The 24,161-nt window shown below is 50.8% G+C and overlaps 1 protein-coding gene across 1 annotated transcript; it reads left to right on the top strand.

Moving 5' to 3' along the window:
• The first annotated feature begins 13 nt into the window (after positions 1-13).
• Positions 14-20,641, top strand: LOC123746805 (protein Asterix-like). Its single transcript, XM_045728562.2, has 6 exons — positions 14-27; positions 150-153; positions 374-522; positions 14,289-14,397; positions 17,065-17,162; positions 19,407-20,641. The coding sequence occupies exons 1-6, from the start codon at positions 14-16 to the stop codon at positions 19,480-19,482; spliced, it is 450 nt and encodes a 149-aa protein (XP_045584518.2). The 3' UTR covers positions 19,483-20,641.
• Positions 20,642-24,161: the final 3,520 nt, after the last annotated feature.

Raw genomic sequence — 24,161 nt, 5'->3', positions numbered from 1 at the left:
CAAAGGTCTTTTTATGTCAGAAGAACGGCAGAAACTAGATCTATATATGAAACCCTGCATAATAAATGAACTAAACTAAAAATTCACTACACAATTGAGGTTCTTATTTGCGTCTTATTTCATTGTAAAAGGAGTTAATTTCCAAACAGGGTTGTATAAATAAATCTTATCTTATCTTTGCATTCAATTTTGTACGGTAATTTTTCAAACTTAAAATGTAAATAGCTATATATATATACCCCCTATAAATGAAAAATGGCCTAATTTAACATATGTGCTAAAAATATTAACATAAATAATTCGTTTGTTAGATAACAAGATATTCATAGCAATAAGGTTTCTTGGAATGGCCTATAATGCACGCAAATACTAGTTTACGCACTTTTCGGGTAGTACGCCTGGAATTTCAAAATGGCGTTCAAACGGCGGTTGCTCGTTGAAGGCTCAGCTGGTCAGTATAGTCGCTGCCGCCAAGGCGACAACATGTACCACTGATTTCCGACATCAGCAACATTGCTCCAGGTAAGAGTGATAATTCTTTTTGACATATTTATATCTTATATATACACAGTATATAGAATTATATAATATAATGGGGTTTTGCGTATGGAGTTTGCTTCGAACAATGCCTATCAATGTTAGTTTAGTTTTTTTTTTTTTTTTTTTTTATATATATATATATATATATATATATATATATATATATATATATATATATATATATATATATATATATATATATATATATATATATACAAGAGTTGTTACATTCTTGTACAGCCACTAGTACGCGTAGCGTTTCGGGCAAGTCCTTAATCCTATGGTCCCTGGAATACGATCCCCTGCCGCGAAGAATCGTTTTTTCATCCAAGTACACATTTTACTGTTGCGTTAAACAGAGGCTACAGTTAAGGATTTGCGCCCAGTAAATCCTCCCCGGCCAGGATACGAACCCATGACATAGCGCTCGCGGAACGCCAGGCGAGTGTCTTAACACTACACCACGGAGACTGCTACCGTTTATTCGTTTATTATGCACCCCATACCCATCTTGTGGGCTACCTTGATGTGCTTCCAGGGCTTAGTGTCCCCGCGGCCCGGTCGTCGACCAGGCCTCCTGGTTGCTGGACTGATCAACCAGGCTGTTGGACGCGGCTGCTCGCAGCCTGACGTATGCGTCACAGCCTGGTTGATCAGGTATCCTTTGGAGGTGCTTATCCAGTTCTCTCTTGAACACTGTGAGGGGTCGGCCAGTTATGCCCCTTGTGTAGTGGAAGCCTGTTGAACAGTCTCGGGCCTCTGATGTTGATAGTTCTCTCTGAGTACCTGTTGTACCTCTGCTGGGCGGTAGTGGAAAGGGTTACAGAGGCACATAATGGGCTCAGGGACTGAACCCCACAATTCATTTAGCTAAGCAAGTTACAATCTTGATGAGCTCGTTACAAAATTCAATATGTCGTCACATCAACAATGGGTTCGAGATCGACCTCAAGTACAGGTTCTAAATTAAGCACCTGACATATGTGGAGAGCTAGTGTCACAATTTATGTTTGTCCTGCACACCGCTCCCCATCCAGTGGGCAGCGGTGGATAGGTTACAATCACTCGGTTAATACCTACAGTTAGCAGACTGGGGATATTTGGCTAAAATTTCTGGTAGCAGATCAGGTCCCCCATTTGTTCCGATTTTTTTTCAAATTGGATTTTACAATTCAAGTGTTATGTTATTTACTGCTTTAGCAGATAGGCGGTTCCATGGGTTTATAACCCTGTGGGTGAAAATATAGCTTATGTTTTCAGTCCTACACTGCGGCTTGTTGGACTTGAAACCGTTGTTCCTTGTTTGTGTTCCATCTGACCTTTTGAAGTTGTTCTGGATCCATGTCTTCGAAACTGTTCAATATTTTAATAGGCAGGTGATGAGTCACAATAACGTGGCTGAAGTATGTTGACCAGACCACACACTAGAAGTTGAAGGGACGACGAGTTTCGGTCCGTCCTGGACCATTCTCAAGTCGATTCAAGTTGATATTTTAATAGTTTCGGTGAGATCCATCCTGGCATGCCTAGTTTGCAGTGTTGTTAGCCCTGTGACCCTCAACCGTTCATGGTATGAAACTAGACCTCATTCTGCAATTATTTTTGTCGCCTGGTGTTCAATTTTCTCCATGAAAGGTTGGGCGCGGGGTGGGTTCTCTGTCGGCCTCCAAGTGGGTTCTCTGTCGGGCTCCAAGTGGGTTCTCTGTCGGGCTCCAAGTGGGTTCTCTGTCGGGCTCCAAGTGGGTTCTCTGTCGGGCCCCAAGTGGGTTCTCTGTCGGGCCCCAAGTGGGTTCTCTGTCGGGCCCCAAGTGGGTTCTCTGTCGGGCCCCAAGTGGGTTCTCTGTCGGGCCCCAAGTGGGTTCTCTGTCGGGCCCCAAGTGGGTTCTCTGTCGGGCCCCAAGTGGGTTCTCTGTCGGGCCCCAAGTGGGTTCTCTGTCGGGCCCCAAGTGGGTTCTCTGTCGGGCCCCAAGTGGGTTCTCTGTCGGGCCCCAAGTGGGTTCTCTGTCGGGCCCCAAGTGGGTTCTCTGTCGGGCCCCAAGTGGGTTCTCTGTCGGGGCTCCGGGGTGGGTTGCCGGTCGGGGCTCCGGGGTGGGTTGTCGGTCGGGGCTCCGGGGTGGGTTGTCGGTCGGGTCTCCGGGGTGGGTTGTCGGTCGGGGCTCCGGGGTGGGTTGTCGGTCGGGGCTCCGGGGTGGGTTGTCGGTCGGGGCTCCGGGGTGGGTTGTCGGTCGGGGCTCCGGGGTGGGTTGTCGGTCGGGGCTCCGGGGTGGGTTGTCGGTCGGGGCTCCGGGGTGGGTTGTCGGTCGGGGCTCCGGGGTGGGTTGTCGGTCGGGGCTCCGGGGTGGGTTGTCGGTCGGGGCTCCGGGGTGGGTTGTCGGTCGGGGCTCCGGGGTGGGTTGTCGGTCGGGGCTCCGGGGTGGGTTGTCGGTCGGGGCTCCGGGGTGGGTTGTCGGTCGGGGCTCCGGGGTGGGTTGTCGGTCGGGGCTCCGGGGTGGGTTGTCGGTCGGGGCTCCGGGGTGGGTTGTCGGTCGGGGCTCCGGGGTGGGTTGTCGGTCGGGGCTCCGGGCAGGCTATAGGTACTCAACTGGAGGGCTCTGGGTGGGTGACTGTTAGGGCTCCAGGAGGGTGTCTGTCCGGCTTCGGGTGGGTTCTTGGTAGGGCTTGGGGGGTGTGGGTACTTGGTAGGGCTTGGGGGGGTGTGGGTACTTGGTAGGGCTTGGGGGGGTGTGGGTACTTGGTAGGGCTTGGGGGGGGTGTGGGTTCTTGGTAGGACTTGGGGGGGGGGGGGAGTGGGTTCTTGGTAGGGCTTGGGGGGGGGTGTGGGTTCTTGGTAGGGCTTGGGGGGGTGTGGGTTCTTGGTAGGGCTTGGGGGGTGTGGGTTCTTGGTAGGGCTTGGGGGGGTGTGGGTTCTTGGTAGGGCTTGGGGGGGTGTGGGTTCTTGGTAGGGCTTGGGGGGGTGTGGGTATTTGGTAGGGCTTGGGGGGTGTGGGTACTTGGTAGGGCTTGGGGGGGGTGTGGGTTCTTGGTAGAGCTTGGGGGGGAGTGGGTTCTAGGTAGGGCTTGGGGGGGGTGTGGGGGCTTGGGGGGGTGTGGGTTCTTGGTAGGGCTCGGGGGGGTGTGGGTTCTTGGTAGGGCTCGGGGAGGTGTGGGTTCTTGGTAGGGCTCGGGGGGGTGTGGGTTCTTGGTAGGGCTCGGGGGGTGTGGGTTCTTGGTAGGGCTCGGGGGGGTGTGGGTTCTTGGTAGGGCTCGGGGGGGTGTGGGTTCTTGGTAGGGCTCGGGGGGGTTGGGTTCTCTGTAGGGCTCAGGGTGGGTTCTTGGTAGGGCTCAGGGTGGGTTCTCGGTAGGGCTCGGGGCGGGCTCCAGGTACTCAACTGACGGGTTCCAGTTCACTCAACTGGCGGGCTCCGGTTCACTCAACTGGCGGGCTCCGGTTTATTAAACTGGCGGGCTCCGGGTGTTTGACTGGTCGGGCTCCGGGTGGGTGACTGTTCGGGCTCCAGGTGGGTGTCTGTCCGGCTTCGGGTATGTTCTTGGTAGGGCTTCGGGGTGGGTTCTTGGTAGGACTTAGGGTTGGCTCCCGGTCAGGCTCAGGGTGGGCTCTTTCGGGTTCGGGATGGGCTCTCGGGCTTGGGGTACCTCTGTAGGGCTCGGGGTAGGTTCTTGGTCGGGTCCAGGGTGGGTTCTCTGTAGGGCTCAGGGAGTTTTCATGGTAGGACTAGGGGTGGGTTCTCTGTAGGGATCAGGGTGGGTTCTCGGTAGGGCTCTGGGTGGGTTCTCGGTCGGGCTCTGGGTGGGTTCTCGGTCGGGCTCGGGGCGGGCTCTGGGTGGGTTCTCGGTCGGGCTCGGGGCGGGCTCCAGGTACTCAACTGACGGGTTCCAGTTCACACAACTGGCGGGCTCCGGTTCACTCAACTGGCGGGCTCCGGTTTACTAAACTGGCGGGCTCCGGGTGTTTGACTGGTCGGGCTCCGGGTGGGTGACTGTTCGGGCTCCAGGTGGGTGTCTGTCCGGCTTCGGGTGGGTTCTCGGTAGGGCTTGGGGGTGGGTTCTCGGTAGGGCTTGGGGTGGGTTCTCGGTAGGGCTTGGGGGTGGGTTCTCGGTAGGGCTTGGGGCTGGGTTCTCGGTAGGGCTTGGGGCTGGGTTCTCGGTAGGGCTTGGGGCTGGGTTCTCGGTAGGGCTTGGGGCTGGGTTCTCGGTAGGACTTGGGGGGTGGGTTCTCGGTAGGGCTTGGGGGGTGGGTTCTTGGTAGGGCTTGGGGGGTGGGTTCTCGGTAGGGCTCGGGGTGGGCTCTTTCGGGATCGGGATAGGCTCTCGGGTTTGGGGAACCTCTGTAGGGCTCGGGGTAGGTTCTTGGTCGGGCTCAGGGTGGGTTCTCGGTAGGGCTCGGGGCGGGCTCCAGGTACTCGACTGACGGGTTCCAGTTCACTCAACTGGCGGGCTCCGGTTCACTCAACTGGCGGGCTCCGGTTTACTAAACTGGCGGGCTCCGGGTGTTTGACTGGTCGGGCTCCGGGTGGGTGACTGTTCGGGCTCCAGGTGGGTGTCTGTCCAGCTTCGGGTGGGTTCTTGGTAGGGCTTGGGGTGGGTTCTTGGTAGGTATTAGGGCTGGGTTCTTGGTAGGGCTTGGGGGTGGGTTCTTGGTAGGGCTTGGGGGTGGGTTCTTGGTAGGGTTTGGGGTTGGCTCCCGGTCAGGCTCGGGGTGGGCTCTTTCGGGATCGGGATAGGCTCTCGGGCTTGGGGAACCTCTGTAGGGCTCGGGGTAGGTTCTTGGTCGGGCTCAGGGTGGGTTCTCGGTAGAGCTCGGGGCGGGCTCCAGGTACTCAACTGACGGGTTCCAGTTCACTCAACTGGCGGGCTCCGGTTCACTCAACTGGCGGGCTCCGGTTTACTTAACTGGCGGGCTCCGGGTGTTTGACTGGTCGGGCTCCGGGTGGGTGACTGTTCGGGCTCCAGGTGGGTGTCTGTCCGGCTTCGGGTGGGTTCTCGGTAGGGCTTGGGGGTGGGTTCTCGGTAGGGCTTGGGGTGGGTTCTCGGTAGGGCTTGGGGTGGGTTCTCGGTAGGGCTTGGGGGTGGGTTCTCGGTAGGGCTTGGGGCTGAGTTCTCGGTAGGGCTTGGGGCTGAGTTCTCGGTAGGGCTTGGGGCTGAGTTCTCGGTAGGGCTTGGGGCTGGGTTCTCGGTAGGGCTTGGGGCTGGGTTCTCGGTAGGGCTTGGGGCTGGGTTCTCGGTGGGGCTTGGGGCTGGGTTCTCGGTAGGGCTTGGGGCTGGGTTCTCGGTAGGGCTTGGGGCTGGGTTCTCGGTAGGGCTTGGGGGGTGGGTTCTCGGTAGGGCTTGGGGGGTGGGTTCTCGGTAGGGCTCAGGGTGGGCTCTTTCGGGATCGGGATAGGCTCTCGGGCTTGGGGAACCTCTGTAGGGCTCGGGGTAGGTTCTTGGTCGGGCTCAGGGTGGGTTCTCGGTAGGGCTCGGGGCGGGCTCCAGGTACTCAACTGACGGGTTCCAGTTCACTCAACTGGCGGGCTCCGGTTCACTCAACTGGCGGGCTCCGGTTTACTAAACTGGCGGGCTCCGGGTGTTTGACTGGTCGGGCTCCGGGTGTTTGACTGGTCGGGCTCCGGGTGGGTGACTGTTCGGGCTCCAGGTGGGTGTCTGTCCAGCTTCGGGTGGGTTCTTGGTAGGGCTTGGGGTGGGTTCTTGGTAGGTATTTGGGCTGGGTTCTTGGTAGGGCTTGGGGGTGGGTTCTTGGTAGGGCTTGGGGGTGGGTTCTTGGTAGGGTTTGGGGTTGGCTCCCGGTCAGGCTCGGGGTGGGCTCTTTCGGGATCGGGATAGGCTCTCGGGCTTGGGGAACCTCTGTAGGGCTCGGGGTAGGTTCTTGGTCGGGCTCAGGGTGGGTTCTCGGTAGAGCTCGGGGCGGGCTCCAGGTACTCAACTGACGGGTTCCAGTTCACTCAACTGGCGGGCTCCGGTTCACTCAACTGGCGGGCTCCGGTTTACTTAACTGGCGGGCTCCGGGTGTTTGACTGGTCGGGCTCCGGGTGGGTGACTGTTCGGGCTCCAGGTGGGTGTCTGTCCGGCTTCGGGTGGGTTCTCGGTAGGGCTTGGGGGTGGGTTCTCGGTAGGGCTTGGGGTGGGTTCTCGGTAGGGTTTGGGGTGGGTTCTCGGTAGGGCTTGGGGGTGGGTTCTCGGTAGGGCTTGGGGCTGAGTTCTCGGTAGGGCTTGGGGCTGAGTTCTCGGTAGGGCTTGGGGCTGAGTTCTCTGTAGGGCTTGGGGCTGGGTTCTCGGTAGGGCTTGGGGCTGGGTTCTCGGTAGGGCTTGGAGCTGGGTTCTCGGTAGGGCTTGGGGCTGGGTTCTCGGTAGGGCTTGGGGCTGGGTTCTCGGTAGGGCTTGGGGCTGGGTTCTCGGTAGGGCTTGGGGGGTGGGTTCTCGGTAGGGCTTGGGGGGTGGGTTCTCGGTAGGGCTTGGGGGGTGGGTTCTCGGTAGGGCTCGGGGTGGGCTCTTTCGGGATCGGGATAGGCTCTCGGGCTTGGGGAACCTCTATAGGGCTCGGGGTAGGTTCTTGGTCGGGCTCAGGGTGGGTTCTCGGTAGGGCTCGGGGCGGGCTCCAGGTACTCAACTGACGGGTTCCAGTTCACTCAACTGGCGGGCTCCGGTTCACTCAACTGGCGGGCTCCGGTTTACTAAACTGGCGGGCTCCGGGTGTTTGACTGGTCGGGCTCCGGGTGGGTGACTGTTCGGGCTCCAGGTGGGTGTCTGTCCAGCTTCGGGTGGGTTCTTGGTAGGGCTTGGGGTGGGTTCTTGGTAGGTATTAGGGCTGGGTTCTTGGTAGGGCTTGGGGGTGGGTTCTTGGTAGGGCTTGGGGGTGGGTTCTTGGTAGGGTTTGGGGTTGGCTCCCGGTCAGGCTCGGGGTGGGCTCTTTCGGGATCGGGATAGGCTCTCGGGCTTGGGGAACCTCTGTAGGGCTCGGGGTAGGTTCTTGGTTGGGCTCAGGGTGGGTTCTCGGTAGAGCTCGGGGCGGGCTCCAGGTACTCAACTGACGGGTTCCAGTTCACTCAACTGGCGGGCTCCGGTTCACTCAACTGGCGGGCTCCGGTTTACTTAACTGGCGGGCTCCGGGTGTTTGACTGGTCGGGCTCCGGGTGGGTGACTGTTCGGGCTCCAGGTGGGTGTCTGTCCGGCTTCGGGTGGGTTCTCGGTAGGGCTTGGGGGTGGGTTCTCGGTAGGGCTTGGGGTGGGTTCTCGGTAGGGTTTGGGGTGGGTTCTCGGTAGGGCTTGGGGGTGGGTTCTCGGTAGGGCTTGGGGCTGAGTTCTCGGTAGGGCTTGGGGCTGAGTTCTCGGTAGGGCTTGGGGCTGAGTTCTCTGTAGGGCTTGGGGCTGGGTTCTCGGTAGGGCTTGGGGCTGGGTTCTCGGTAGGGCTTGGGGCTGGGTTCTCGGTAGGGCTTGGGGCTGGGTTCTCGGTAGGGCTTGGGGCTGGGTTCTCGGTAGGGCTTGGGGCTGGGTTCTCGGTAGGGCTTGGGGCTGGGTTCTCGGTAGGGCTTGGGGGGTGGGTTCTCGGTAGGGCTTGGGGCTGAGTTCTCTGTAGGGCTTGGGGCTGGGTTCTCGGTAGGGCTTGGGGCTGGGTTCTCGGTAGGGCTTGGGGCTGGGTTCTCGGTAGGGCTTGGGGCTGGGTTCTCGGTAGGGCTTGGGGCTGGGTTCTCGGTAGGGCTTGGGGCAGGGTTCTCGGTAGGGCTTGGGGCTGGGTTCTCGGTAGGGCTTGGGGCTGGGTTCTCGGTAGGGCTTGGGGCTGGGTTCTCGGTAGGGCTTGGGGCTGGGTTCTCGGTAGGGCTTGGGGCTGGGTTCTCGGTAGGGCTTGGGGGGTGGGTTCTCGGTAGGGCTTGGGGGGTGGGTTCTCGGTAGGGCTTGGGGGGTGGGTTCTCGGTAGGGCTCGGGGTGGGCTCTTTCGGGATCGGGATAGGCTCTCGGGCTTGGGGAACCTCTGTAGGGCTCGGGGTAGGTTCTTGGTCGGGCTCAGGGTGGGTTCTCGGTAGGGCTCGGGGCGGGCTCCAGGTACTCAACTGACGGGTTCCAGTTCACTCAACTGGCGGGCTCCGGTTCACTCAACTGGCGGGCTCCGGTTTACTAAACTGGCGGGCTCCGGGTGTTTGACTGGTCGGGCTCCGGGTGGGTGACTGTTCGGGCTCCAGGTGGGTGTCTGTCCAGCTTCGGGTGGGTTCTTGGTAGGGCTTGGGGTGGGTTCTTGGTAGGTATTAGGGCTGGGTTCTTGGTAGGGCTTGGGGGTGGGTTCTTGGTAGGGCTTGGGGGTGGGTTCTTGGTAGGGTTTGGGGTTGGCTCCCGGTCAGGCTCGGGGTGGGCTCTTTCGGGATCGGGATAGGCTCTCGGGCTTGGGGAACCTCTGTAGGGCTCGGGGTAGGTTCTTGGTCGGGCTCAGGGTGGGTTCTCGGTAGAGCTCGGGGCGGGCTCCAGGTACTCAACTGACGGGTTCCAGTTCACTCAACTGGCGGGCTCCGGTTCACTCAACTGGCGGGCTCCGGTTTACTTAACTGGCGGGCTCCAGGTGGGTGTCTGTCCGGCTTTGGGTGGGTCCTTGGTAGGGCTTGGGGTGGGTTCTTGGTAGGTATTGGGGCTGGGTTCTCGGTAGGGCTTTGGGTTGGGTTCTCGGTAGGGCTTTGGGCTGGGTTCTCGGTAGGGCTTGGGGGGTGGGTTCTCGGTAGGGTTTGGGGGGGTGGGTTCTCGGTAGGGCTTGGGGGGGGGTGGGTTCTCGGTAGGGCTTGGGGGACTGGGTTCTCGGTAGGGCTTGGGGGGGTTGGTTCTCGGTAGGGCTTGGGGGGGTTGGTTCTCGGTAGGGCTTGGGGGGGTGGGTTCTCGGTAGGGCTTGGGGGGGGGGTTCTCGGTCGGGCTTGGGGAGGGTGGGTTCTCGGTAGGGCTTGGGGGGGTGGATTCTCGGTAGGGCTTGGGGGGGGGGGTTCCCGGTAGGGCTTGGGGTGGGTTCTCGGTAGGGGTCGGGGTGGGCTCTTTCGGGATCGGGATAGGCTCTCGGGCTTGGGGAACCTCTGTAGGGCTCGGTGTAGGTTCTTGGTCGGGCTCAGGGTGGGTTCTCGGTAGGGCTCGGGGCAGGCTCCAGGTACTCAACTGACGGGTTCCGGTTCACTCAACTGGCGGGCTCCAGTTCACTCAACTGGCGGGCTCCGGTTTACTAAACTGGCGGGCTCCGGGTGTTTGACTGGTCGGGCTCCGGGTGGGTGACTGTTCGGGCTCCAGGTGGGTGTCTGTCCAGCTTCGGGTGGGTTCTTGGTAGGTATTAGGGCTGGGTTCTTGGTAGGGCTTGGGGGTGGGTTTTGGTAGGGCTTGGGGGGTGGGTTCTCGGTAGGGCTTGGGGGGTGGGTTCTCGGTAGGGCTTGGGGGGTGGGTTCTCGGTAGGGTTTGGGGGGTGGGTTCTCGGTAGGGTTTGGGGGGTGGGTTCTCGGTAGGGCTCGGGGTGGGCTCTTTCGGGATCGGGATAGGCTCTCGGGCTTGGGGAACCTCTGTAGGGCTCGGGGTATAGGTTCTTGGTCGGGCTCAGGGTGGGTTCTCGGTAGGGCTCGGGGCGGGCTCCAGGTACTCAACTGACGGGTTCCAGTTCACTCAACTGGCGGGCTCCGGTTCACTCAACTGGCGGGCTCCGGTTTACTAAACTGGCGGGCTCCGGATGTTTGACTGGTCGGGTTCCGGGTGGGTGACTGTTCGGGCTCCAGGTGGGTGTCTGTCCAGCTTCGGGTGGGTTCTTGGTAGGGCTTGGGGTGGGTTCTTGGTAGGTATTAGGGCTGGGTTCTTGGTAGGGCTTGGGGGTGGGTTCTTGGTAGGGCTTGGGGGTGGGTTCTTGGTAGGGCTTGGGGGTGGGTTCTTGGTAGGGTTTGGGGTTGGCTCCCGGTCAGGCTCGGGGTGGGCTCTTTTGGGATCGGGATAGGCTCTCGGGCTTGGGGAACCTCTGTAGGGCTCGGGGTAGGTTCTTGGTCGGGCTCAGGGTGGGTTCTCGGTAGAGCTCGAGGCGGGCTCCAGGTACTCAACTGACGGGTTCCAGTTCACTCAACTGGCGGGCTCCGGTTCACTCAACTGGCGGGCTCCGGTTTACTAAACTGGCGGGCTCCGGGTGTTTGACTGGTCGGGCTCCGGGTGGGTGACTGTTTGGGCTCCAGGTGGGTGTCTGTCCGGCTTCGGGTGGGTTCTCGGTAGGGCTTGGGGGTGGGTTCTCGGTAGGGCTTGGGGTGGGTTCTCGGTAGGGCTTGGGGTGGGTTCTCGGTAGGGCTTGGGGCTGAGTTCTCGGTAGGGCTTGGGGCTGAGTTCTCGGTAGGGCTTGGGGCTGGGTTCTCGGTAGGGCTTGGGGCTGGGTTCTCGGTAGGGCTTGGGGCTGGGTTCTCGGTAGGGCTTGGGGCTGGGTTCTCGGTAGGGCTTGGGGCTGGGTTCTCGGTAGGGCTTGGGGCTGGGTTCTCGGTAGGGCTTGGGGCTGGGTTCTCGGTAGGGCTTGGGGCTGGGTTCTCGGTAGGGCTTGGGGGGTGGGTTCTCGGTAGGGCTTGGGGGGTGGGTTCTCGGTAGGGCTTGGGGGGTGGGTTCTCGGTAGGGCTTGGGGGGTGGGTTCTCGGTAGGGCTCGGGGTGGGCTCTTTCGGGATCGGGATAGGCTCTCGGGCTTGGGGAACCTCTGTAGGGCTCGGGGTAGGTTCTTGGTCGGGCTCAGGGTGGGTTCTCGGTAGGGCTCGGGGCGGGCTCCAGGTACTCAACTGACGGGTTCCAGTTCACTCAACTGGCGGGCTCCGGTTCACTCAACTGGCGGGCTCTGGTTTACTAAACTGGCGGGCTCCGGGTGTTTGACTGGTCGGGCTCCGGGTGGGTGACTGTTCGGGCTGCAGGTGGGTGTCTGTCCAGCTTCGGGTGGGTTCTTGGTAGGGCTTGGGGTGGGTTCTTGGTAGGTATTAGGGCTGGGTTCTTGGTAGGGCTTGGGGGTGGGTTTTGGTAGGGCTTGGGGGGTGGGTTCTCGGTAGGGCTTGGGGGGTGGGTTCTCGGTAGGGCTTGGGGGGTGGGTTCTCGGTAGGGCTCGAGGTGGGCTCTTTCTGGATCGGGATAGGCTCTCGGGCTTGGGGTAGGTTCTTGGTCGGGCTCAGGGTGGGTTCTCGGTAGGGCTCGGGGCGGGCTCCAGGTACTGAACTGACGGGTTCCAGTTCACTCAACTGGCGGGCTCCGGTTCACTCAACTGGCGGGCTCCGGTTTACTAAACTGGCGGGCTCCGGGTGTTTGACTGGTCGGGCTCCGGGTGGGTGACTGTTCGGGCTCCAGGTGGGTGTCTGTCCAGCTTCGGGTGGGTTCTTGGTAGGGCTTGGGGTGGGTTCTTGGTAGGTATTAGGGCTGGGTTCTTGGTAGGGCTTGGGGGTGGGTTCTTGGTAGGGCTTTGGGGTGGGTTCTTGGTATGGCTTGGGGGTGGGTTCTTGGTAGGGTTTGGGGTTGGCTCCCGGTCAGGCTCGGGGTGGGCTCTTTCGGGATCGGGATAGGCTCTCGGGCTTGGGGAACCTCTGTAGGGCTCGGGGTAGGTTCTTGGTCAGGCTCAGGGTGGGTTCTCGGTAGGGCTCGGGGCGGGCTCCAGGTACTCAACTGACGGGTTCCAGTTCACTCAACTGGCGGGCTCCGGTTCACTCAACTGGCGGGCTCCGGTTTACTAAACTGGCGGGCTCCGGGTGTTTGACTGGTCGGGCTCCGGGTGGGTGACTGTTCGGGCTCCAGGTGGGTGTCTGTCTGGCTTCGGGTGGGTTCTTGGTAGGGCTTGGGGTGGGTTCTTGGTAGGTATTGAGGCTGGGTTCTCGGTAGGGCTTTGGGCTGGGTTCTCGGTAGGGCTTGGGGGGTGGGTTCTCGGTAGGGCTTGGGGGGTGGGTTCTCGGTAGGGCTTGGGGGGTGGGTTCTCGGTAGGGCTTGGGGGGGGGTTCTCGATAGGGCTTGGGGGGGGGTTCTCGGTAGGGCTTGGGGGGGTGGGTTCTCGGTAGGGCTTGGGGGGGTGGGTTCTCGGTAGGGCTTGGGGGGGTGGGTTCTCGGTAGGGGTTGGGGGGGTGGGTTCTCGGTAGGGCTTGGGGGGGTGGGTTCTCGGTAGGGGTTGGGGGGGGTGGGTTCTCGGTAGGGCTTGGGGGGGGGGTGGGTTCTCGGTAGGGCTTGGGGGGGTGGGTTCTCGGTAGGGCTTGGGGGGTGGGTTCTCGGTAGGGCTTGGGGGGGTGGGTTCTCGGTAGGGCTTGGGGGGGTGGGTTCTCGGTAGGGCTTGGGGGGGTGGGTTCTCGGTAGGGCTTGGGGGGTGGGTTCTCGGTAGGGGTCGGGGTGGGCTCTTTTGGGATCGCGATAGGCTCTTTTGGGATCGGGATAGGCTCTCGGGCTGTAGGGCTCGGGGTAGGTTCTTGGTCGGGCTCAGGGTGGGTTCTCGGTAGGGCTCGGGGCGGGCTCCAGGTACTCAAGTGACGGGTTCCAGTTCACTCAACTGGCAGGCTCCGGTTCACTCAACTGGCGGGCTCTGGTTTACTAAACTGGCGGGCTCTGGGTGTTTGACTGGTCGGTTGCAATTCTTATACCATGTCGTAGCTCAGTCGATTAAGGCAGCGTCTGGGATGCTCTTGGACGCAAGTTCGAATCCTCGTCACGGCCCCTTGTAGATTTGTTTTCTTAAGATTAACTGTTTCCCTTGTACAATAATTTAAAATTCACTGCAAATTTTGCGTTAGCTTTAAGATTTGCCTAAAATGCTATGCATGTTAGTGGCTTTACAAGAATGTACAGATAATGGCGATTCATTTGTACAAATAACCCATTGTAGTGAATAATATTGTAGTGTCAGGGGGGGCCTAACGGCTGAGTGGACAGCGCTCCGGATTTGTATTCCTAAGGTTTCGGGTTTGATCCCCAGTGGAGGTGGAAACAAATGGGCAGAGTTTCTTTCACCCTGATGCCCCTGTTACCTAGCAGTAAATAAGTACCTGAGAGTTAGACAGCTGCTACAGGCTGCTTCCTGGGGGGGGGGTTACAAAAAGGAGGCCTGGTCGAGGATTGGGCCACGGGGACGCTAAGCCCCGAAATCGTCTCAAGATAACCTCAAAATACTGTAGTGTAGTGGTCAACACAGTCAGCTCGCAATTGAAACGTTCGGGATTGATTTCTGCCGCAGGACAGGGACGTTTGGCACGTTTGCTTTTGCCCGATGCCTGTGTTCACCTAGCGGTAAATAAGTACCTAGGAGTTGGGCAACTATTGTTGGTTGCATCTTGGGAAAGACTAGTAGTTGGCCTAGAGGGGACCTTGATAAACCTAACTGGCTTTGTCCCAATGGGAAATCATACTTAAGTACGATACAAGTAAAAAACTTTTCAAAATCTTTTCTGTGGAGAGCCTTGTAGGCTCCAGGGAGCCTCTGGGCTCACCCAGAAAATGGTGTTTCATTACATTCAGTGCTGTATTTTTTTTTTTTTTCAAATAATGTTACTTTTGTGAGGGTTTGTGTACAGTAATTATTGAACTTCATTGTTGTTTGTATTTGTAATATGTTCTCTCATCTTCCCTCCTGATTTTCCATAACTAATCACTTCTTGCAAAGAGAATTATAAAACCTGTGTTTATTGAATTCATTTTATTTGCCTTCTCACTCATGCTTTAATGTTACTTATTTGATCAATAACACCTTACTGATACAGTAATAATAATAATACATTAATATTACATTTTTATACATACCAACTGCAATATAATGTAATTTGACCATTGACAGGTACAAACCATCAGCACAAGGGACTCCAGGGGCCCCTGGTGAAGATCCAACTACTGACTACATGAATGTACTAGGCATGATCTTCAGCATGTGTGGTCTAATGATGAGAGTAAGTTTTGGGTTTCTGGCATTATAGGGTCTGTTCTGAAGCCCACGGTATCATCCCTATTGTCTACCACTATCATCCCTATTCATCCTGGCACTAGCTTGCTCAGTTTTTTTTTGTTTTCAACTCATATTTTATGAACTACTGTATATTGTATGTAAGTGATGTTGGCATTCATGGGAACATTTTCTGTGGGAGCCATGCTTTTTGTATTGTTTATATTCATGCTTCACTTGTCAGTTTAAGGCACCCATCTTGTGTGCCCTTAGCTGTTCATTCATTCTGATTTAGTTTCTCAACTCTCTGCCTTGTAGCTAGTTTGTATTACCCATTCCCACCAGTAATATTTTTCAAGATTCTGGGTGTTGTCCTAGTCAGGGCTTCTCCTTTTGAGTTGCCATTACATCAGTACTGCTTGGGACTCGGTCCACGTGGCCAGGCCTGTTGCTGGGTATTTTAGTGTGTGTTATGTCTGATTCTGACTCGTGTGCCATGTTGGTGCCTTGCATCATCTTCTGTGTGTACAGTTGGAGTCACACTAATAATACTTCAATACCTGTCACATAGGTCTGATCTTTCTAGTTTTTTAATTGATAGGAGGTTGGAGAACCGTCAACTCAACCCTTGTGACTAACATGGATGTCCATTATTCGGTAATTATTGTGCCGAAGATTGTAATTAAGTCAAAATACATTTTCACTTTACTGAAAAATTTATGGCATGAGCGTGAAGTGAGCCAAAAGTGTGACAAAGCAACAGCAGTCGGCTGAATGCTGGGCATGGGGGAAGAGGGAGGGAGGGTGTGAGACTATCCCTTCCTCATTTCCTCTCTCAAGCTTGGTGAAAAAGTTCTCTCCTTTTGAATGTTTGGTTTCAATAAAGTTGTGTGTGTGTACATCTATAATTTTAATACCAAATTATCCGTGATCAGTATCATATGCCATAATCAAGACGCATCATAAAAGAATTTTTTGCGAATAATTTATTAATAATAATAATTCATTGTGTTGGAGGACTGGCAGCCAGGTTATACATACAGTACATGTTAGGTTTGTATCCAGGTTCCCCCCCCCCCTTTCCCCCCTATCCCTAGGGTCTAATTACTGACCCTCCCCAGTATGCAACCCCACAATAAGCTGACTGACTTTTGGGTACCTATTTCCTGCTAGGTGAACAGGTACATTAGGTGATAGGATACACACCCGCCATTTCTATCTTGCCTGGGATTTGAACCCAGAATTCTAGATTGCGAGTCAAGAACGAACTCGACTATACTACCAGTACCCTCAATTTACTGGGATTTATGTCAAGAATGGTTGAGTTTGTGTAAATCCTGGTCATTATGTTATGTTGGGACCACCAATAATTGTCATATACTGTAATTATGATTTTTAAATGGAATTGTTTGCCAATGATTGCTCTATCATATGCCATTGTCAAAATGATAAGTACATACTGTAATAGATCATGTTGGACCACAAATTTTAGATCCATTTGGCATAGGGTCTCCATTTTTGTGCAACTCTGGAGCTCTTCTCAGTGTTACCTTGAGGTGCTTCCGGGGCTTAGCGTCCCCGCGGCCCGGTCGTCGACCAGGCCTCCTGGTTGCCGGACTGATCAACCAGGCTGTTGGATGCGGCTGCTCGCAGCCTGACGTATGAGTCACAGCCTGGTTGATCAGGTGTAATTATGTTTAGAGCAGGGTTCTTCCCAGCTGGTTTCACCATTTGTGTTGTCTTCAAAGATTGCCTTGATAGCATTGCTCTAGTTGTTTGAGCTGCTGCTGTGGGATGTGGTTGCATATTTACACTATATGCGGCCTGTCGTGCTTTCCAGCGTGCAGTTCTAGATCATCAGGAATCTTCTTAGTTGTATTCCTTGCGGTTTGCCTCTCTTTTTACACCCTTTCTACTTTCTGGAGGGAAAGGGAAGGGAAGGGAATTATTAGGAGAAATCACTAAATCATTATAACTATATAGCATTTGGAAGGGATCAATATAAGGATTTTTGATGGGACATGGGGACGAAATTGTGCCCAACCACTTGGACAGTCGGGGATTGAAAACCGGCTTGCAAAAAAATGGGCCTTCGCTCTACTGTCTAGCCCAAGTGGTTGGGCGGAAGGGAAGGTAGATCAATCTTTGATAGCTGGCAGTGCAGTATTTTAGCCTCAGTCTGCTTCAGTTGAGTTCTTCGGATCCAGCTTTGGGCCATGTGTAGATCCATATCTCCTGGTTCCTGGCTGGGGTAGGGGTTCTAGTGCATCGTTCGCTCTGGACAGTGCTCCTGTTCACCCTTCGTTTTTGAAGTGTTGACCTTTTAGGCAAGTTGATTGAAACCTCAGGTAACCTCAGGGCTGTCATCTGGTGGAAGATGGGTAAATCAAGGGCCTACCGGAAAAAGATGTTTAATTATACAGTATTCAATGCTTAATTTTCACATATATAGTACAGTACATGTTTTAAGTAAATAATATCAGACTTTATCTTGGATCATTTTCTTATTTAGGGTTTTAATCTTATAATACTTATATTGAGGAATGTGATTTCTACTCACTTTATGAATTTTAATCCTCCAAATACTGTATTATTAAAACTATGATTATAGAAATTTTAGACATTGTTGTTATAAATGATACTCTGTAGTGAACTGATTATTTCTTACTTGCAGTTGAAGTGGTGTGCTTGGGTTGCGCTATACTGCTCCTGCATCAGCTTTGCCAACTCGAGAGTCAATGACGATACGAAACAAATGCTCAGCAGCTTCATGTAAGGTTTATCTTGTTTTCTTCTGAAATTTGTATATTACTAAACCCATAAAGGTACAACCTGTCCTCATAGCATGTCACATTTTAACATATACTTTACTTTACACAAGGCCAAAACCTGGTGTACTAAGGCAAATAAACATTGCGACGGGGTAAATACCCTAACTGTACAACCTGTCCTCTTACAAATTACGTCTGAATTTGGTCGTTTGCCCATATGGCCGAAAATGGACGTAATTTAAAAATAAAAAAATTAAAATAAATTTTGGATTTTGTTTCAAAACAGTAAGTTAAGGGTCCTCTCGTAGGTTAGGAGGGCAGGAAATTGTCCTCAAGTTTCAAAAGCTATGAAAAACGTTAAATGAAAGTTTCCTCTCTTAACCTTTCCAAGTAAGCCAGAGGACTTAGAGAAAACGCGACAGTATGTCACTTTCGTGAGCCAATTTCATTTCAAATTACGTTCATTTTTGGATATAGCATGCATTCGAACGAAAAGCGACGTTATTTTCAAGAGGACAGGTTGAACCATGATGTGCCTGACCACCATCATATGGTGGGTCAGGTCACCTAAAGTCCCAGCTAGCCTGCCATCCCCGCTCGTTGAGCCAAATGGAACCCCCAAATATTCTATAAGGAAGAGAACAGGACTGGGAGGTGAGCGATTGACTACATGCCTGAAAAGGGCATTTCATTACCTGGATCTGGATTTGTACCTGGATAAGGGGGTTCTGGGATTTCTTTTCTCCAAGCCTGGCCTGGGCCAGGCATGACGTGCAAGATCTTGGTCCAGTAGACTGTTGCTTGGAGTGGCCTGCAGGGCCATATTCCCACTTACAATCTAGTTAGTCCAGCACTTCTTGCAGGAAACTCTAATTTTTTCTTGAAGAAATACTTTTGTTCCAGCCATACTTATTTTATTTGCTGTGAGGATATTAAGGAGCCGTGGTCCTTTGATATTCATACAGTGTTCTATGATTGTTCCTGTGGCACCTTTATTCTTCACTTGCGCTATTCTGCATTTCCTACCATATTGTTCGCTCCACTACCTTACCTTACCTTGAGGTGCTTCCGGGGCTTAGCGTCCCCGCGGCCCGGTCGTCGACCAGGCCTCTTGGTTGCTGAACTGATCAACCAGGCTGTTGGACGCGGCTGCTCGCAGCCTGACGTATGAGTCACAGCCTGGTTGATCAGGTATCCTTTGGAGGTGCTTATCCAGTTCTCTCTTGAACACTGTGAGGGGTCGGCCAGTTATGCCCCTTATGTGTAGCGGAAGCGTGTTGAACAGTCTCGGGCCTCTGATGTTGATAGAGTTCTCTCTCGGAGTACTTGTTGCACCTCCGCTTTTCAACGGGGGTATTCTGCACATCCTTCCATGTCTTCTGGTCTCATGTGATGTTATTTCTGTGTGCAGGTTTGGGACCAGCCCCTCTAATATTTTCCACGTGCAAATTATTATGTATCTCTCCCGCCTGCGCTCAAGGGAGTACAGATTTAGGCTCTTTAGTCGGTCCCAATAGTTTAGGTGTTTTACTGAGTGGATTCTAGCAGTAAAGGATCTCTGCACACTCTCCAGGTCAGCAATTTCTCCAGCTTTGAAAGGGGCTGTCATTGTGCAGCAGTACTCACTCTAGAGAGCACAAGCGTTTTGAAAAGTATCATCATCGGTATAGCATCTGTTATAATATTGTGCAAATTTTGGACCTGGATATTCATACAGTGTTCTATGACTGTTTCTGTGGCACATTTTTTCTTCACTTGCGCTATTCTGCATTTCCTACCATATTGTTCGCTCCACTATGTTATAATACTGCAAATTTTGGACCTGGAGTTCAGTCCATGTATACAGTACATGATACCTCTCTTGTCTCCTTTCCAGAGTACATTTTGGGAGCTTCAAATGGTCCCAATAATTTATGTACTTTATTGTGTTTGTGTGCTGAGTATGTCCTCTGTATTCCCTGTGTTTCAACAATCTCTCTTGCTCTGATTTGTTATTTTTGGGAGAGCCCTGTCAGTAGTTTTCTGAGCTTACTTGTCAGTCACTATAGCATTGACTTCATGATTTTCCTAAGGGTGACAACACTTGCATAATTGTCTTTTGTTATTGAATGTAATTTAAATTACATTAATCCAACCCATTGTTACTGGCTAATAGTTCTGATTTTCAAAGTAAATTATCATAATTAAACAAATATACTTTTATTTGCTTGTCACAAATAATTTACTAATTATATTAACATTTCAGGTTGTCCATTTCTGCAGTTGTGATGTCCTACCTTCAAAACCCACAGCCAATGACACCTCCATGGTCCAATATATAAACAGTTCTATATTATCGATTGTTTTTGGTTGAATGGAAATGTATAATTGCCTCACCATACTTGTATTAAAATTGTACTGCTGAATGACAGTGACAATTTTAGTTTTAATAAACTAGCTAATGGTGCTAGGTTTGTATTATGATGTGCAATATGGAACAGTGCCAACATTTGATGATGTACATGAGTTACAAAATGGCTTGGTTTGTTAATCTTTTAATTTGTGTAGCCTGCACTATATAATTCTTGTGTTATACTTCCCATCCAAAAGTTTCTTGTAAGCAGCTTGTCTTTTTTTTTCTTTAACAAATGGACAAATTTGTATTGTCCCATAACATTATCATGTCATTCATGCCAGTGTAAAAGGCAATAGCATGAAGGTCAAAGCTTGAAATATCCTGGAATATGAAGTACCATACGAGTTGATCCTCGAGTGACAACCACATTAGTACAGTAGATAGCCTCCATATTAGACATAAAAGGAAGACTTGATCACCACGTTAGAAATAGAAGAGTGAAAGGGAATTGGGAGTGGAATGGTAGGCAGTCAGTATGGGGGAAGGGAGACATTTGGAGTACAGTACAGTACTGTCCATTCAGTAGAGCCAGGCTGTCACCTGATCGGATGACAGGCAAAGTTATCAGTCACTAGCACTGATTTTATAGTTTTCTTCGAGGTGACATCAACTGCATAATATCTTTTTGATCATGAAATTACATTAACTCCAACCAGTTACTGCTGGCTAATAATTCTTATTAATAAAGGAAAGAGGACAAATCAGAAGAGCATGTTAAGATAGGGCTACCTGAATAGGTTTCAGTTGTGGTTACTCCATCAGAGGGGCATTCATGGGGATAAAAACAGATTCTACAGTAAATTGTTAATTCCTCTTTTAGGACTGCCTCCTCTTCCATTTTGCTTAGTTATGCACAGTTGTTGTTTTATGGTTACAAAGGAAACATATCATTCCTTAATTTCTTATTTTGACTGTATCAGAATTTAGAATTTCTAAAATATAGTTACAGGTTGTAAGTACAGTATGTATAACAGTTTATACAGTACTATACTTAGTGTATAAAATATATATTAATGCAGGCCATATGTATTATTGTTAAATATGTACTTTTGTATTCATAGTAAACCTTTTACCATAATATATAATTATCTTCTCCTTTCAATAGTGCATTTGTCATGTTGAATTATATGGTATATCAGGATTTTATCGGTACTACCTTGTTGACTGCGTGTTCCTCCCGTTACTATACTGTATACAGTATCTCTCCTTCCCATTACAGTATTACGCTGAGATGTATCAGTAAGGTGGTTGGGCTCACTGGCTCAAGCAAAGAATATTCACTATACAATACTATATTGAATATAAATTCAGTGGATTTTGTACTACATGGGAACCTGGTCCAAGATAGGGATTTTAATCTAGCCAGTGACCTGTACAATGAATTTGGCATCTAGATAATGCAGAATTCCTCCAAGACTGATAATTTTAAATTAATATTACTAAAAAATTCAAACAGTGCTTTTTCCATGGCATTTCTGCATTAAATTATGCACAAATGTATGTCCTATCATGTGCACAAATAAAGGGTGAATGCTGTGGATCTTGTTATCCATTAAAATCTGTACAATAAAGCTTTGTCACATGCCATCCCTAAGGTGTGGCATTGTTTACAATTTCCCATTTAGAATCCTTTCATTAGAAAGTATTTACACCACAGTATTGTATGTCGAACATAAAAAATATTAAATGTATAAAGATATTGTACACAATGTGATAAATCAATGATATAATCTTTAGAGCAGGACAGCACGATCGAACCAATGTTGTGGATAACCACAGATGTGCACCTTAACCCATGGACTAGGATGTGCAAAAAGTTACACGACCTGGGGCCGGATTCAGGAAGGTACTTACGAAGGTTTTTCCTCTTAGCTAAGAGCGTTTTCCGTCTTAGCGCCTTCGTGGCGGCTACGTCCGTATTCATTTAACTACCCTAAGTGGAAAAACCTTCGTAAGTTCATTCCTGGATTTAAGTGTGGTTTCGACCACTCGTAGCTTTACGTAAACTGGATATAAGTAATTTTTTCTCTACTACATAACACTGGGATCGATTTATGATATTGGAACATGACCAAAATATTATAGCTGGTGAATCTAGTGAAGAGGAATCCTTCGTGTTAGTTATATATGCATTCTCTGCTTGAAACTTGAAGTAAATATGTGTTTGATGATAGTAGAATTAGTTTTATAATAGCAAGATATTATACCAGTAGTTATTAAGTAAATAAACACTGGTGAACATGAAATATGAGAGAAGGTGATGAGCCCTGCCTGATGGGATCATTTACTATCACCAAATGCGCCTGTTCACCTAGTAGTAAGGGTGTACCTTAGCTATACATACCCATTTCTAATTTATTTAGTTTGGTTTTATTTTGAAATTAAATCTGGGTGAGACATAAAATAAAAATATGCTGCACAAATGATGTTAGGTAAGGAAAAGAATAAAAATGTCAAAAACTTTATTCATTGAATACTTAAAGCTATAATTATGACTATATAGATTATTAAAAAAGAGAGAGGGAAGTAGGGGTCTAAGACCTCTTCCTGTTATACAATTTGGGTGTGGAACAAGTAATTATCAAAAGAAGGCACCATGCCGGGAAGGCTCTGTAGCAGTAAGGCAGTGAGGTGAGGCAGCTACTTATTTGAGACATGCTTATTTTATTTACCTTATAAGCTGAGGCAACTTATTTTATTTGAGGAATACTCAGCTGATTCCTCTACATTTAGCATGGAACAAATTTGTGTCCAAGACCTCTTCCTGTTACTCAATTTGGTTGTGTGTAACCAAACTAGAAGTGCTCTACAAATCAAGGGACCCAGAATGTGGAATGACCTCCCGAATCATGTCAAAGGCTGTACCTCTCTCAACCAGTTTAAGAGTTAAACCAAGTACTGCCAAATTAACTCCATGTAACCTAACTTGCCTCCTAAATGTCAACCCATGTCTTGCTATTTTTTAAACAACGCTGTTCACCAACATGTGCAATTGCTGATTTATGCTATGTTAACCCCCTTTTTGTATTTTTTATTCCTTCTTTCAACACAATTTATACCTAATCCCGATTACTATTAAGTTTTAGTCTGTGTTTTTTTCCCCCACACCTTGCCCGAAATGCTATGAGTATTAGTGGCTTTAGGTATTGTATGTACTAGCTCTGCCTATAAATCCATCATTATATTTGTAAATCAACTGTATGTACTTTTCCTGAATAAAATGTATTTATTATTTATTTTTTAATCAGTAAGTATTAAAAGAAGGCACCAAGCTGGGAAGGCTATGTAGCACCATTGTGTGTAACAATAAACCAAATTTTTTTTTAACAAACAATGCACCTGTATGGGAAAACAAATCCTGTCAGCTGTAAAAATATTGATGCAGTTATTTAAATGAAAAATATAATGAAAGAAATATTACTGGTTTATTTTTATCCTATCTTTTTGTACTGTACAGTATATCCAAGGAAGTGAAAAATTGAGACATAATGCACAATTTAATGAATGATTAGCAGTTCAAAAGAAATATGACTTGTATTACATATCAACATGAGATCTTAATGATCCATGGTCAACATGATTTAATAAGGATAATACAGTACTGTATTTGTAATACAAACTATAATTTAAAATCTTTATTACTGATTTTTTTTATTAAGAAGATTAGGTATACACAGCAATGTGCTGCTACCCTAGTCTATATGGAATATTACAGTGTAGATAAAAAACTAGCTATAAATTTATCTAATACTCCCATCTCACAGGATGGTTAGACATACTGTACATGGAATCAATTTAGAAAATACCAGCCTCAATACAAAAAACAAATCAACTCTTGTATTGAGGTGAAATCAACTCACCTTCTGTATATTACACCAAATATATATATAGTATCTTAGTGTCTGTGTTTATTGTCACCATACTTTACGTAACAATAGAACCGTTACAGATTGTTGCCGCTATTCTGCTTTGGTTGTCGCCGCTGGAGGCCGCTCTTCTTTGATTGTTGCCGCTATTCTGCTTTGATTGTCGCCGCTGGAGGCCGCTCTTCTTTGATTGTTGCCGCTATTCTGCTTTGGTTGTCGCCGCTGGAGGCCGCTCTTCTTTGATTGTTGCCGCTATTCTGCTTTGATTGTTGCCGCCAGCGGCCACTTTTCTTTGATTGTCGCCTCCAGAGGCTGCTAGTTTATTGTGCACCCCATACTCATCCTTTGAGTGTTAGCGCAAACAAGATTACAGAAGACACAAAAGGTCTTTATCAGACTTCAAGGGAGCATATTACATTAACAATTACATCTATCCAGCACTTTTGTCATCCCTAATTTCCTGAAATATTGCGGGTTTTACCACATTTACCATATCCACCCATATGAGCCACAGAGACATTAGAAAGAACCTTTTCAGTATCAGAGTAGTTAGTAAATGGAATGCATTAGGAAGTGATGTGGTGGAGGCTGACTCCATACACAAATATGCAGATATGATGGAGCCCAGTAGGCTCAGGAATATATACATCAGTTGACTGGCGGTTGAGAGGCGGGACCAAAGAGCCAAAGCTCAACCCCCGCAAGCACAACTAGGTGAGTATATTCATTTATTATGCAC

This window comes from Procambarus clarkii, chromosome 93 (assembly GCF_040958095.1).
Source record: "Procambarus clarkii isolate CNS0578487 chromosome 93, FALCON_Pclarkii_2.0, whole genome shotgun sequence".
NCBI classification, from domain to species: domain Eukaryota; kingdom Metazoa; phylum Arthropoda; class Malacostraca; order Decapoda; family Cambaridae; genus Procambarus; species Procambarus clarkii.
This window is presented reverse-complemented; position numbering and strand designations above follow the sequence as displayed.